General features: G+C 40.3%; 1 protein-coding gene across 2 annotated transcripts in view; it reads right to left on the reverse strand.

Moving 5' to 3' along the window:
- Window positions 1–709: 709 nt before the first annotated feature.
- The window catches only part of ANKH (ANKH inorganic pyrophosphate transport regulator), a 146,937-nt gene continuing 130,859 nt past the window's right edge, over window positions 710–16,787 (reverse strand). For both annotated transcript variants that reach the window (XM_024209994.2, XM_024209995.2), the window contains exons 10-13: window positions 7,802–7,931; window positions 6,669–6,792; window positions 5,711–5,810; window positions 710–3,599 (exon numbers count right to left, since the gene is read on the reverse strand). In XM_024209994.2, coding sequence (XP_024065762.1) covers window positions 3,483–3,599; window positions 5,711–5,810; window positions 6,669–6,792; window positions 7,802–7,931 — 471 coding nt within the window. In that variant the 3' untranslated portion in view covers window positions 710–3,482. The remainder of the gene's footprint in view (window positions 3,600–5,710; window positions 5,811–6,668; window positions 6,793–7,801; window positions 7,932–16,787) is intronic.

A 16,787-nucleotide genomic window follows, 5' to 3' on the forward strand; every position in this document is an offset into this window, starting at 1 on the left:
TGTACTTGCCAGGAAACCTAGAGCCTTCTCCATCAAGCCCATTGTTCAGTAAGTCTAAGAAAGCTGCTTCGGGCAGTAACAAATGTTCCTTCAGTATCAGAGAGTCTGTAAAGGAAGGGCTCAAACAAAGTAGCATAACCCTGTGTATATATTAAATATCCACGCCCCTCTAAAAAAAAAAATCATCAGTCATCAGCACTCATCTCGTTTTCAGTCATGTAATGCATGTTCACACTTGGTCTTACACTTGAGCTGCAGAATACAAATCAGTTTTGTTCCTCTTGTATTATAGTTTAATTTCCATAATTTAGCAATTTTCAACAAATACATGAAAAGGCTAGTATCCCCCTGCAGGTTCACTCATGAAAATATTGTACCCTGGTTCTTTACAGTGAAACCTTCAAGGGGATAACTTTGTTTGCCACAGTGATAGCGTACTAATAATGAGATAACCATGCATAGGGGAGGCTACTTGAATTCAGCAAAGTCCTTTTACAAAGGAAAAGGTATTGGGTAAAACTTTCAAAGGTGCCTAAATGATTTAAAGCACTATTGACTTTCAATGAGACTTTGGTGCCTAACGGATTTTTGAAAATTTTACCCATTAATGCCAAAAAGAGTGGCAGAAGAGTGTGTTTTTCATAAACCTCATAATTATGTGTACAACTAATACATGTTCATTGCAGTACAGACTAGGTATCCCAAGTTCTAATTTAAACCATGTAGTGTAGAAACATGTCTGTTACTGCAACAATGCAATTTAAGGAAATACACAACACACTGGAAATGGGATTAAACAGAATCTGTTACACTAGCCACAGCTGGTGCTATAAAAGAACATCTGAAATCTTGCTCAAACCCTGCTGTTCCTTGATCACTGATTATTTTTACAGATTCAATATACAAGGAGTATTAAACATTTATTCTCCACAATTGAAATTTCATCTTAGCTGCTACACTAGCTTAACACTTCCAGTTGTATCACCAAGAATTTGGCATTTGCCATATGCTAAAACTTCTAGCTAAACAAAAAGCTTTAGCATTTAAATATTAGATTTTTTTTTTATTTTTACTTTCTTGTTTTTGTGGAATTTTAACTACATAAATATTTAACGCTCACAAATATTCAAAAATACTGCTGCTTAAATTTCTAGTTATGTACCAGAAGAAACATTACAATAAAATATTTTCTCAGTTTAGCTCTGCTTTTGCCAGAAAACCTGCATGTTGAAAATTTGAACACAGATGTACTAGAGAAAGCAAAACTATGGCACTAGAGAAGACCTTGAACTGGTCACTATGGTCTACATCAATCTATATACAGGGTATATACAGATGGCTGTGAGAGTCTGTACTCATGAATTGTTATGTGTGTACAGTATTCATACAGCACAAAGTTGATTTGTCTGAGTTTATTTCTTCTACTGTAAGGAATAGTGGGAAAAACCTCCTGATAGCATTGAAACCGTATGGATTTAATTTCACCCGTCCTGTGGCACTATTTTCAATAGCAATGGACTGATTTTTGCAAGTCATTCAAAATTTCATTTTTTATCTTGTACATATAACAAACAGTACAAACGTTGCAAATAAGATGCAATGGTCACTGATACAATACGTTTCACTACTGGTATAACCAATACATGAGCAAACATCGGACTGTATCAGAGACATTTTTACTGAACTTGGAAAAATAGGAAGTGTACTGTAGCCTAAAATAAATTACACATAATATACAATATATATATTTATACACATATATGTATATATACACATATTGATATAGCCTTTAAAATAAGTTTTTAGAGTTGATCAGTTCTTTGAAGTGTAAGGACTAGCTGGTAAGTAATCTAGAAACTGAATTTGTCCATAATTAAATAATAATTCACTTCTAAAACTTACAAAAATATACTTTACTAAATAAGATTTAAAATTCATAATTTAAGGATGTATCATATAGGATGAAATTCATCCTAATACACATCACTCATGTGAAGGCCCTCTATGCTATTTAAGCCCCACTTAAACCTAACAGTGCCCACCTTGTTCACACTGTACAACACTTACTCATGTGGTGAGCAGTTCTCCTCATTCCCATGGAACTATTCTCACAAGGGTTACTCAATGTGAGCAAGAATTGTAGAATTGGATCCCTAATGTGGGACTTCAGCGTCCTGGCAGGCACTCAAACTTCTCCCATACTGATTTTGATTTACTTTTATAGGGAAACAGGTTAAAGCAATACCCCTGTATATTTAATAGGGCTATATGTATTAAAGGGCTATACCATGGTGTACTCTAAGTTATATGTATGTTTTTGAACACAGATTGTAGAAATAATTGTATAGCAAACTGTAGTGTATAAACTAATTATACATAGAACTTATGTCAGACCAGTGGACCAGAACTTTGGTAAAGCTTTTCTTCTTCTTCTTCTTCTCTTCCCTTAGAAAAGAATCTTGGGTATGTCTACATTGCAATAAATCACCCACGCCTGGCTGTGTCAGGTGACTGGGCTTGTAGGGGTTGGGCTGAGGGGCTACAAAATTGCAATGCAGACCTTCCGGCTTGGTTCCAGAGTCTGGGCTCCAGCCCCAACATCTACACTGAAATTTTATAGCTCCACAGCCCAAACCCCAGGAGCCCTAACATAGACCACCTATGGGTGTTTTATTGCAGTGTAGACATACCCTTAGATGCAACTGCACCACTCTACCAACTGCTGCACCCTGTTCAGGAAAGGAGAACGGAAACTGGTAATAAGGAAACTATGTGTAAGACTTGGCAACAATGTTCTATAAAACTTCTTAATTAAATGTGTACAATTTTGGAAAAATCTTGCATCTCAGATAACTTAATAAAGGCTAAATAGCATTCTTGTCCTGTATTTCTCGCATCCCTTTTATTATTTTTATGTACCATTTGCTCACTAGGGCTCATGCCTTCCTACCTTGTTTTGTAACAATATACAGCATAACACCGAATGACGAGTGAAAACAAACATAATGGCCCACCGTGGTACATTAGTTTAGATAGCAAAATCACTGTCAAGCGAGTAAAATAAAGCTGCATTTTCAAAGGTGTTTTTTTTTTTAAATTCTCAATAACAAAAAAGGGAAGAAAGGACAGCAGCAGAGTCAATGGCACAGAGACACACAGCAGGGCTTTGGTTGACAAATGCAGATTGTCCAAAGAAGACGGATGCGTATTGAGGAAAATGCCCTTTCATGTGATGCAGCCATATCTTTTGTGTTTGCATGGAGCGAGAAAACAAATTCAATTGAACAAGCAAAAGCAAAGACCTTTCTTTAGGTCCCTCATTAGTGTGAGCATACTCAGTATGCTAGAGAATTTATCTGAAGCCTATTAAATCAAGGCCTCTTTATTACAAAAATAAAAACGAAAAAAAAAAGTATGAGAGAAGAAAAGATGCTGAAGTATCGTTCTATGTGTCCCTGCAGAGAACAATCACGTCCCGTTTATTATTCATTCTCTTCTCTCATTTCTACGATGTCTGTCATTTCTTCTATCTGTGGCATGTCAGTCATTACTGAGTCTTCGCCTTCTGTAGCTGTCTCATTTTCGTTCCGCTTCTTTTTCTAGGTCGAAAAGAGGTTGTATTCATAAGCACATGACCATCTATATTGTTCATTGTGCCGCAGCTCAATCCTACAAATGTCAGGCCTTATCAGAAGGAATGTGGTCTAATGTTTAGAATGCAACATTCCTGGCTTCCACTCTTGGTAGGCTACTGATTTGTCATGTTAATTAAAAAACTTCCTTTAACATCCCCATGGGTCCATTTTGTTCTCTGAAACACGGGTATTATTGTTGCCTCTGTCTTAGAGGGGTGTTATGAGGCAAGTGCTTCAGGATAACTGGAGGGAAAACACTATGTACAGAAAGTGAAAGGTGGTGTTCTAACTTCCAAAATGTCACAAGTCAGGAGCACAAGAGGTAAAAATAGTGACATCCACTAGTACAGTAACATTCCTCTCAAAGACAGAAGGTATATTTACATAGAGGAAAACTAAGGAACTAGGAAGTTATTTCACTTGGCCCAAGCTCACAAAATCAATGGCACAGCTGGGAACAGAACCTAGAATTCCTGTGTCCTAGTTCAGAATACTTAGTATTGTCTATGAGAAAGTGACAAAAGCAAAGGCCAGTTCCCTTGTAGCGTGTTTACCTGTTGACCCAAGCTCTCTGCTCACTACTGATAGGAGAAGCCATTGTCAGTATGAGGCTGGCCACTTGTGTTCCCAACATTCTGCTGTTGAGCACATGTGGCTTAATGTCTGTCTTTTCAAGACAGTCATATGATTCGTGCAGGATGTTTTGGATGAGTAAACCTAAGATGCCCTCAGCCCCAATATGAATCAAGTTGAAGCATCTGTTCCTTATTATCTGTTTCTCAGCAGGCTGCCCAGTCCTTATGGAAAACAGTTGTAAAACTCCCCCCCAAAACCCACTGATATTATTGATTCAGCTGAATCAGGCATACTAATGGAGTAAGACTACGAGGACGGTGTATACAGAAAACTGGTTTGTGACTCTCAAACATTTTACCTATGTTGAATCTTTTAGCTGAAAATAAACTGATATGCAAAACTACTGTTGATTGTGCCATTACCACATTGGCTGGTGAAGAGATCATTTCAGATTCACTGGACATGTAATAGTTAACATGTCAGGCAAATGTGATCATCCAGTTGTTACCACTTCATTATACTACAAAAATAAAGTACTTTGTCTGAAAATTGTGGAGGTCAAAAATACTGCAGGAGATGTGACAATTGTACCATGCAAATAATAAAAATATTAGTGTAAACAAAAATTTGTTGTGAAACTACAAGCCAAGAATAGCTTGGGATATAAGATTTTTCGTACTATTTTTAGTGAGCAAGAAAAAGATAAACTAACAACTATAGAGAAACAAAGTTCTCTATTTAGCCACGTGTTGAGTAAGGCAGTGCGAATTTCTCTGCTCTGCTGATGTGCCTCAAGCCTGTTCTTAACTTCTATCAATGAGCTTGTAGTTCAAAAGCTTTTAGGTAGGTTCTGATTTCATAATTTTTGATAAAAGCAAAAGTGGTAAAAATGTGCAGGGCTTTTTTGATTTTTTGCCTCTAATGGAAATTTCTAAACAAACAAACAAACAAACAAAAGCAAGGATTCTTTTCTCTACACTCTCCCCCCACAATTCTGTTTAGCTAATGAGATGATTGATGCTTCCAACTGGAGTTATGCATCAAATACCTTGTGCAGTACCCTGAAAACATATCTGTAAGGGTTCAATCCTGCAGACACACTTATGCATGTGAGAAACCATACTCACATGGGGATTCCGATTGACCCTCATCCTGCAAACACTTCTACCTATGCATAACTTTTTTCATGCGAGTCCTCATTGAAATCAATGGAACTAGCCACATGAGTTAAGTTAAGCATAAGGCTATATAGGACTGAGGCCACTGAGAGATGCATGAATACTCCACATGAGTAAAGTTTCTCACTTGCTGTACTTTGAATGTGTGTGTGTTTGTGTCTGTGGAGGAGAAAACCCATCTCCATCCAGTTAAGTGAATATTTTATTCACTTCCACATGGCCTTTACACAAAAATTGTGTTTTCTACACAACTTGTCACCATACATAAGTAGTTATCTATGTTTGTCATGGTCACTGGATTCTACACAACCAGTTTCCTACCTGTTTCTGACAGACATAGCAAGCTGCTATTGCAACCATGGTAGATTCTCCTACAAAACCAGCTAGAAGTGATCCTACTCCTAGGGTGGCTCCATGGACCCTGAGAATGGCAAAAAGAAAAAGGTAGGATTTAAAACAAAAATAAAAATGGAAAATTATACTTTCAGTAAAATACTGAACCAATGTATTTTAATGAACAATTTCTACACAAGGCATGTGACAGGTATTTAATATTCTCTGGGGCAAAAATCTAGGCACTGGTAGAGAGAATAACTGATATATTATAGTAACGTTTGCTTCCTAAATAGTTTCATTATTTACTATAATCTTTTATTGCCCGAAAACGAGAGGAGACCCATTGTGAATCAAATTCTGCCCCAAGGCAATCTAAATATAGAATTTAATTGAGAATAATAGTTCTGTTGTAGACAATAACAGGGTTTTTTTTTTTTGGTTTTTTTTTAAAGAAGTCTACAGAAAAGATACCATTCCCTATATACCTATTGCATAGATTTTTCAGAAAAGTAATTTCTGTATAATTCTAATAAGTTTTCATAGCATCCTGTGGGTACTGGTTTCATCTCTATTAATATTTGTAGAATTTTCAACAAGGGCCAATAGTTTCATGCCTAGCTAGAGTCGGGATGTGGCTGGAACTTTGGAAGTGATCATTTACAGGAGTTTGAAACTATTTTGGTTCTATTTTAGTCTCTGCCTTTGGTGGAAACACGAAGAGTTAAATAAGGGGGGAGGGATAGCTCAGTGGTATGAGAGCACTGGCCTGCTAAACCCAGGGTTGTGAGTTTAATCCTTGAGGGGGCCATTTGGGGATTTAGCTGGAGATTGGACTAGATGACCTCCTGACGTCCCTTCCAACCCTGATATTCTATGACTAAATGAAATAGGGGGGAAAAAGGAGAGTGGCTCCATTAGAGCTGTGGTGAGTGGAGTAATTTACCCTAAGTAAGGCAGCACAATGAGACTAGTGATGAGGACGATGATGCGCAGCACAGAGCTGGGTGCCAATACAAATGTCTTCTTTAGTGTCATGAGCCAGCCAGTCAAGTGTGCTCTAACTGTCACTGTCAGAAAAAAGGAAGAAAAAACCATCAAAATATGCAGCAGAAAATGAAGGAAGAGAGCACGTTTTTTCATGTTAATAATGATACTGACCTCCTTTGTAAAGTGCTTTGAGATCTACTGGTGAAAAGCGCTATTGAAGAGCAAGGTATTATTATTATAAATACTATTTATTTAGTGTTTAGCATAAAAAATACAAACACCATGGCCCTTGTTTACAGTTGCTTTACCTACAGTGAAATTGTCTTAACTGCAAACTAGACTGGAAGTCCAGAATTGTTTTAGTGCTTTTAATTGTGCAAAAAGCAGTCAGAGGTGCAGCAAACTTCCTTCAGTGTGAACTGTCCTGCCAAAAACATTTTACAATAAGATAGTTTGACTCCATTAAAATAAAAATGTGTGTGTGACAGTAATACAAATAAAGCTTAAACTTCTCTTCCATATGGTAGGTGCATTCTCCTCATTAAAAATGCATAACCCCTTTTAAGGTCAGGAAGAAAGGATACCTATATGTGTCAAGTGAGGAACAGACCCCCTGAAATAGAACTTCATATTTGGAGACCATAACCCTTACGGAGCTGTGCTCTTAGATATATATTGATCCATCGGAAGACTCTATACAATGTAGCAGTAACACACGTAGGTTATAATATTTACGTCAGTATTTTAACATTTGAGGGAAATATTTTGGCTAGTAGTGTAATAAACATCCATATAATATGAAGGAGAGCATTCAGTTTTATTGTTTGTGGGCCCTGTTCAGTATCAAGGTGTGTTCATATTGTGTAGTTGTCCAACATGTTGTACAAACACACAGTTGGGCAGAAACACAGTGCACAATGCACATGCTCAGGCACCTAGAACAGATACATGTCCGCTTTTAGTTTTCCCACTGAGTCCATTTAAGAAATGTATGTATGCTAAATTTGTCTGTCTAGTGACAGACCCTCACTAGAGCATTTATACCTTGAGCCACATTCAGCCCTAGTGTCAACTGGTCTGTATTTTTACCTGGAACTGGGAAAAAGGAGAAGATGCGCAAAGGAATGACACACAGTTCTGCAAAGGCAAAATCGACTCCAATTATGTCAACTAAAATCTTCTCTGATGCATTCGGAGTCCAAAACATCAAAAAACAGAGCTAGAAAAGAGAACCACATAAACAATATTAGGAAGAGTTTGCACAGCAAAGCAAGGAAGGAGAAGAAAAGAGACAGGAGTTTAACTGCTAATCTACAGCCTTAACTGATAATGCAAGTATTTCCTGTATTAAAGGGAGGAAGGAGATAGGTGCAGTACAATAATATTTGGCATTTCTACAGCATTCAAAGATCTGTAGCATCCAAGGATCTCAGAGCAGGTTATAAACATTAATGAATTAAGCCCCATCCCCGTAAGACTGGCATATATTATTGGTGCAGATGGGTAAACGGAGATACAGGAAGGTTAAGTAATCTGCTCAAGATCACATGATGAATTGATAGCCTAGAACTTGCCAGTTCTGACTCCTAGCTACCTCCTTTAACTACCAGCCTACATTACTGCCTCTTTACATATAAACCAATGAAAGAAATAGAGAAAAACAACAAATAGTACACCAGGCAAATACTAAGATCCAGCAGGTTATGAATCAGTCATAAATTAATAATTGATACACAGGAAAATTTAATACAATGTAACTTTACAATGTTTGGATTCTAGAATTCCTGGCTTCTTTACATGTAAAGGGCTAGCCAGACGCTAACCTAAGTAGAAATCGGGGAGAAAAGGTTGTGAGAGGTCTTCTGAGGAACCTTTCCCCTTACCACGAGTAAGAACAATCCCTGCACTTGGTGAAGTGCTGAACATTCACAGCTCCCACTGACTTCAAACAAAGTTGCGGGTGCTTAGTGGCTCTGAACACCCAAATGCTTTTACCACAAAGCGTAACGCAGAGTAACAAAAAGAAAATAGATTCCGAACTTGAAAACTTTCTGACCTTCCCTGAAATAAATCGAACGACAGCCTTGGAAAAGAAAACACTATCAGAAGTTCTTCTTGAAGACAGACACTGAGGAATTAATGTTCTTTTGTTTTGAGGACTGTGTTCATATAACCCTCCCAAAGGCTCTTAAGTGTCTGAATGCAGTAAATTCCTAGCTACTGCCTCCTTTAACTACAGGGGTTGGGGGTGGGTGGGGCTTAATTCATTAATGTTTATAACCTGCAGTAAGATCCCTGGATGCTACAGATCTTTGAAAGCTGTAGAAATGCCAAATATTATTGTACTGCACCTATCTCCTTCCTCCATTCCAAATGCAACAGTAAAGAGTATAAAAATAGTGCATGTCTTCTGAGGTTGCCCACAAACACACACAGATGTACGTGCACTCACAACAGTCACATAGGAGGAGCGGAACAGTTGTATACACAGAGACACTACCATCAGTATAATGGTAGTAACCCCTAGGACAGCTCAAGAACCAAGAACCCCCAGCACATGGCATTCCTATAGTGTCTGTCTGCAGCTTGTTACATTAGGATGATCACGTATGATTTAAAAACTTGAGTCTACAGTAGATAGAGTGCCAATGTTCAGAAGCACATAGCTTAGTTTTGAAACTGCCTCCAAGAAAGATTTAACTTTACTGCTGATACCACTACTTTAAAGGGTATAGAAATGTGTCTGCTTTTATCCTGTACAAAGCGTCAACGCACGCTGGAAAGCCGTAGTAGCCTGGCAGCCATGCCTCGTGCTGTGAACTTGTCAGATATTATCATTTAAGAACTTTTATGGTTAGTCTGGATCTGAATGGAAAGCGTCAAAGAAAAGGCACCGTGCTGCAAGAAGTGGTGTGGTGGCTCAGCACATAATGCTCTTCCCTCTCAGCAAGTATTGAACCATTGCCCCAGCACAGTGGTGGGAACTCTGTGCAGTTAGCTGTTCCATCTCTGGGATGAGATACAAAACAAAAGTCCTTACTGGCAATACTTTAAAGCTCTCCGGGCACTTTCTCCATAAGTAGGGACAGCAGCCCTGATGTTCACGCCATTGTTTATCTCTGGTGTGTTCTTCACACCTTGTAATTTAATTTGTTTTTGTTGTTAAAAATAAAGTTAGTTATTTTTCATCTTCCACAAGAAAATTGATGCTGAGAAAGAGCGATCATAAATAAAACAAACCATAACCAGAAGCCTTAAAACATAACAGTTTGACAGATTGCAAGACAATAGAACTGAATTTACTTTTCAGTAAATCATGAGTGGTGATGCGATCTGATGATGCCCTCAATTTACTCTTTTTTAAATCTATGGTGAGATTTCATGGCCATTAGCAGTTCTCCAGTTATATGACCCACATGTTCTTACATATATTTGCAGTGAAACTCAGGCTCCATTGAAGTCAACAGCCAAACTCCCATTGACTTTAATGGGGCCAGTATTTCACCCTTGTTTTCTAGTTGCGTACCAATGATTGTCTTTTCTAATTAACATGCAAGCAGACACTCTTCAGCTGACAACACCAAGTAAACAGACCACTGCAAAGACACAAAATTTACTTCCACAGATGTGGATATCCCCATCTGCGGATAGAAACTTTGTAACCGTGCAGGGCTCTACAAATAAGTCACTTTACCCTGTGCTACATGGAGAGGCACCTTCCTGACCGCTTAGAGGCGTGAACAAAACCACTTACTTCAGGCTGCTGATTTAGCTTTATTTCTTCTTCTCGTGGACAGGAATTAAGGGTGAGATTAATTTAAGCAGCCTAAACCTCAGACCTAGGTGCCTAAATTTGGGATTTAGGCAGCTGAATTCAAGTTTTAGGCTCTACTGTGATTCACAAAACTCCTGCCAAACACTGTAGGCACCTAAACTCAGTCTAAATTTTCAGGGTAAAAATTCCCTAGGTGCCTAAGTTTCTGCCTCTGAGCATATGCATTGCTGCCTCCCTCTGATAGTCTGGAGGCTCATCTCCCACCTAAGTCCCAGAGTGATCCACTAAGCAGAGGAAGATAGGCAGGCAAACACTTATCTCACCTGTGGGACCTGATCAAGTAGGCATGCTTAGCGGCTGCCTACTGGATTGGGTCCCATTCACGTTCTTGGCGAGTGGGGTAGTAGCCTTATAACTTTTAGCCCAGTGGTTAGAGCACTCACCTGGGATGCAGGTTCAATTACCCCCCTGGGCCTGAGGGGAAGAAAGGATTTGAACAGGGGCCTCCACTCTCTCAGGAGAGTGCTCTAACCACTGACCTATGGGATATTCTGATGTGCAGCTGCCTCAGTCTCTCCTGAGGAAGCACTTGCACTGTGGATAAGAGTCACTGGGTCAGAGAGAGTGAATGAGTCTGTAGCCTGGTGGTTAGGACCCACCTGGGAGGTGGGAAACCCTGGGTCCGGTCCCCCTGCTCCAAAGGCTCTCTAATTATTTATCCACAGTCGAACAGCTTCAACGGGAGAGACCAAGATAGAAGATCCCTGTTCATATCTCCTTTTCCCCTCAGGCCAATGGAGAAATTGAACCTGCACGTCTCACATCCCAGGTAAATGCTCTAACCACTGAGCTAAGAGTTATAAGATAAGCACCATCACTGCTCTTCAGGCTGTTTTGTGTGGAGTGAGGCAAGTGTCTCAATCTCACAAGAAACAACTTAGGTACCTAAGTCACCTGACTCCAGGAGAGGGGTTCACAGCTCTGCCTTCCTGCAGCCTGGACTTAGGCACTAAACTCTGTGAATGGGTGCGGTAGGACAAACCCCTCTCATCAGCATCTCCCTCTGGCTAACTTAAGCAGCTCCTCACCTAGCATTCTGGCTTTTGTGGATTACATTCTAATGCACCTCTCTCCCCATTCATTGTAGAGGGAGCTTAAGTGCCTAATAACGCAGGCTTTGAGGATCACAGTGTTGCTGTAATTTTCTAGGTGCCTAAAAGTTAGGCATTGCGATGCTCAGTGTCCCAATGCCTAAGTTGGTTTGTGGATGTGGGCCTAATTTTCTTTTAAATAAAATATTTTGCTGCAGTGATTTGAGCCTATTTTACAGCCTATCTTGAATTATCTGTTGGAAAACAAGTGCAAAGAGTAAGATGGAAGAAAGAGAAATGAACCAAAAGGTTGCTAATGTGAATTTTGGAGATTTTCTGCTTTAGCTGGCATCTTTCTCGCTGGCAAACAGCTTGAAAATTCAGCATACAGAAGCCAATCAGAGCAGAAGGGATCTAATAACCAATGAGAATGGAGAGGTTTGCATGTGCACAGTACAGATACTAACAGCAGCATAGTGACTGTGTGAATTCCTGAACTGTGGCAGTCATTATTAGCGAGAGTGCTGTGACTGGCATACTGTACACTTTTTGAGAAACAGCATAAAGTTGCTATGCAGGAGAGCTTTCTGATTGACTTACCTATAAAGCCTAATGTCGAAAATAACTTAGGGCAAACACAGGCACAATCAAACCTTTCATTTTATTGCCCATGCTCAATATTTCGCCCACACTGAAGTGAAATAGCCATAAAGTGAATTGCTCTTTATCTCTGAAAAGTCAAAGTTTGAACTGTGAAGTTTTAATTGCACTAACTTCAATGCACTTTTCTTCTTAGACACAGATAGCTGGTCACCCTGAAGATGACCTTGCTATTAGAAAACCAGGAACTGAACTACAGAGAACATACACAGATAATGGAAGTCAAAATTCTAACTTTTTCCTCAAATGTTCCTTTTGAAATTACAGTAATTTTATTATGTGTAATAAACAAATAAAAAAGTATTTCAATCTTTTATCACTTCATAAGTTCAAAATCCATTTTTTCCCAGTAAAAGTTCTCTTTTAATCAGAAACACACTACTCATAGCAAGCAATTTATCTATTTTCATGGTTAAAGAGAACATATTTTAAAACCACCTGAATTTTGAGGATGACAAAAGCTGTAATTTTAATAGCAGTGTAACCTCTAGCTAAAACTGCAGTATTCTATGAAAAATTAATCAAACTCTGTTTACCCTGACATCTTCAAAGATTTATAACAGCATAATTCTCCAAAGATATAAAGAGCAATTTCCACTTTCTAAATGAAACAAGGATTTTTCTGCCATACATTTTTCAAACTTTTGGGAAATCTGTCATCCTTGTATTCAAAAGTGACACCCTGACTGTAATTTCAATGCAGTGTCTTGGTTCAAGAGCTCAGGAACACATCTAAGACATCAAAGGAAAACTACTTCCACAGATTTAGCAAATTATAATGAAAGAACTTTATCATTCTTGTATTGCAAATCAGTGTCAGCTACTGTACTGCACAGCATAATGCTGTTCCTGCAAGATTGGTACATCATTCCCTATGCTATACTGAACAGCAGCACTGGCATATTACCAGGACAAAGTATATGCTTCTATACATCAAAGAACAGCTCATTCTTTCTCTGAAAGTGTCTCAAATTGTATCCTAATATGGCTAAGAGGAGAAAATCTTTTCTTTTTTCTTTAGTTCCAGAATTACTGTAGATTAGTTCAAAACTACTACGCTCAGGGTCCAGTTTTGCTCTCATTGAAGTTAATGAAAGTTTTGCTATTGACTATAATGAGGATCAGGACTATAAGCCCTATTCTGCATACACTTAAGCACATGCTTACATAACTACCCTAAGAAGTTCAATTGAAATCAATTCATGGTGGAAAAGTTAAATTGATTATTCACAGTAGTATATTTAAACATGGGCTTAAGTGTTTGCGGGATGAGGGTCAAAAGCAGTAAAGATCTAAAGAACTCAAACTTCTCTAATAATAATGTCCTACCATGCAGGCTGGCTTCCTGGATTTTTAGCTTTGCAAAAACAAGGGCAATGTTTATTATATTTGCTATATGCCCACAGCATGCCAAGTGTCATGCAGAACACAGAGGAAAATAATCCCTTCCCTGTGGAGCTTACATTCTAAATAGACAGACACAACAACTGGAGACTTGCATCATTGCAGGCCATTGGGTAAAGAGTTTGTGTGTAACGTGTCTATTACAACAACGGTGGCGTGTGTCTTTATCTGACCATGTCTTTATTAGGCAGAGATCCTAATAAATGTGTCTGATGACTGCCATTCAGTGTAATATGTGTATGCAGTAGGGGATGCTGTGAATCACTAAGCACAGGGTGAAACTTGCTGAGGCTGAGAGCTTAGTGTTATTGGAGTAAGGCCTTTGTGGAATTCAAGCACCAGCTTGAATTTTGTTACCTTATGGTAGGTAGTGTGGCAAGGTATCTCCTCCATCTCACCAGACTTAGCACTTCACCCTCTGGCAGTGGTGGGGCGGGGCCTGGGGTAAATCAGCCCCACTCTGGACAGTATTTGTGTTCCACCCCTGTTTATTTACCAATATTGCCAAGGGAGGCCTCCGTGCAGCCCAAGGAGTGCTCCTCCTCCAAACAAAGAGAAACAAATTTAGAAACACAAAACACAGGGGAATACCTTTCCTTGCTCCCTTGCTGCAGGGTGTTGTCGGCTTCTCTGTCTTGCCAGAGCTTCAATAAGTAGACATGGTAGATCTGATTCTGGTGTTTGGGCTGTTGAATTTTATAGTCAATGTACTCGATGGCTTCTACTACTTCATATGGCCAGGTGCTTGCTTTCAGATGTGAACACTAGCACCATTACCAGATCTCCTGTCTGAAATTTCTGATCCTTCGCTCAGTGATTATAATAGGTCTGTTGGGTCTCTTGTGCTATTTCCAGGTGTTCTCACACTATGGGGGTGACTTGGGCTATTTGGTTCCGCATCTACATCACATGCTCAATGATGTTCCTCCCTGGTTAGGCTGTTCTTCCCAGTCTACCTTGGCAATGTCCAGTATACCACGGGGGTGTTGACCATACAGCAGATCAAAGGGGGAAAACCCAGTAGAAGTCTGGGCAACCTCCCTTATAGCAAACATCTGGAGAACCTCCCTTATAGCAAACATCAGGTAAGGTAGTAAGGTATTCCAATTTTTCCATTCCGGCTCACCAATTTCCATATCATGTTCTTCAGTGTCCTATTAAAGTGTTCAACGAGGCCATCAGTTTGTGGATGCGTCTGACAAAGTGGGTATTCATTCACTCACGAAAGCTTATGCTCCAATACGTCTGTTAGTCTATAAGGTGCCACAGGACACTGTTGCTTTTTACAGATCCAGACTAAACACGGCTACCCCTCTGGTACTAGTCTGTGGATGGTAGACTGAGGTTCATAGGGCCCGTATGTGGAGCATTGCACACGTCTTTCATCAATTTTGACACAAAGGGGGTTTCTTGCTCTGTCAAGATCTCTTTGAGTATCCCAACCTTAGAGAAAATTTGAATCAACCCCTTCATGATCTTGGACATTGTGTTTCGTAGGGGTATGGCTTCTGAGTATTGGGTGGCGTAGTCCAGAACAACAAGCACACTCTGATGGCCCCAGGCCATCTTCTCCAGTGGGCCTATCAGGTCTACGGCTATCCTCTTGAACACAACTTCAATAATTGGTAGGGGGCCCTCAAGTGCAGTTGTGAGACATATAATTGGCATTCTGGGCAGCAGGCACAATATAGTCAGATCCCATATAAACTCCTGGCCAAAAGAACCTCTGTAGGATTTGATCAAGGGTCTTATCTACCCCAAGATGTCCTCCGAACAAATGACTATGGGCTAGGTCCAACGCTGCCCTCTGGTGTCTTCAAGGTACCAGGAGCTGCTCCACTTCTTGGTCTTGTATTTGGACTACTCTATAGGTCCCCTTTTATCATGAAGTATGACCCTGGCCTTTGGTTTTCCCCTCCACCAGGACCCCATTCACCTCAACTATCTCTTTCTAATATTATGGTACAGTGGATCATTGGCTTGGTTCTGCCCAAAATTCTTAAATGAGAGCCCAATATATTCAAGTTCAAGGGCACCTATTTCTGTTGCACCTCCAGGATTGGTCTCAGCGGAACTGGGTCTAGCTTCTGGCTCATCAACTATCTGAGTCACCTCTCCTCCACCTGTTGGACGAGATTGCTTACCTATGAGCGCAGCCTTTTGGTTCAGGGCCAAGATCCTGGTCCCCAATCTTTTGTCCTTCCTCCTTTCTCGCCTAGCTTTCCGGGACTTTCCAGTTGCAGAGAAAAGTCGTGAACTAATTCAGAGAAACTGGGAGAAGGCTATCTACTGGTGCCAGAGTATCAATCCCAGGATCACTACCCTCCTCTGACTCATCCACCAGGAGTAGGTTTCCAAACCCTGCGAAATCTCATCCTAGGAGAACTGGATATGGGCGCTTAGGGACCACCCCTGCCGTCACCCTTGTAGTATTCTTGTGAACGTCCATTTGTACAGGGATGGTCGGATAGTAATCGACAGCCACATGTACACAGGTTATTCCTGTGCATTTGGCCCAAGAAAGCTGGCTCCACCTCACTAGTTTCCCCGAGACCAGTGTGACGGTACTTCCAGAGTCCACTAATGGAATGTCTCTCTGCCATTCATCCTAACTGGCTGCGTATATCTATGTGCGGTCATCATGACTCCCACAAGGTTAATCAAGCCACATGGATCTTCACGATAACCCAGGCTGCACTGCATGGGCTCCTCAACATTAGGACATTGGGCTGCTATATGCCCTAGTTCCTGACAGGCATAATACCTATATCCTGCTCAGGACATCCTACTATTTTTTGGCGATTGAGTCTTACCCCATAACCTTCTCTCCCCAGTTCCCCAAGTCCCTTCGCAGCCTCAGGGTTGCTCTTCAGCATCCTTCCTCCCCAATATAGTTTTGCCCAAACCTTTAGAAGTCTGGGCCTTCGGGGCGGGAACTTGCCTCTTGATCCAATGCATCTCTTCCCTGGTGGTCCAAGAAAGTTCCTTGGTCATTAACTGCCTGTCTACGGGGGCAACTAAATCGTCATAAGAGGAGGGGTCTTATTGGCTAACCCATCCTTGTAGGTCTGGTGGTAGTCCTCTCATGAACCTGTCCAACACTAAGACTTCTATAATCCTCTCTGTCCTGTGGATCTCGGGGCAC

This window comes from Terrapene carolina, unplaced genomic scaffold (genome assembly GCF_002925995.2).
Source record: "Terrapene carolina triunguis isolate 2854851 unplaced genomic scaffold, T_m_triunguis-2.0 Scaffold48, whole genome shotgun sequence".
NCBI lineage: Eukaryota > Metazoa > Chordata > Testudines > Emydidae > Terrapene > Terrapene triunguis.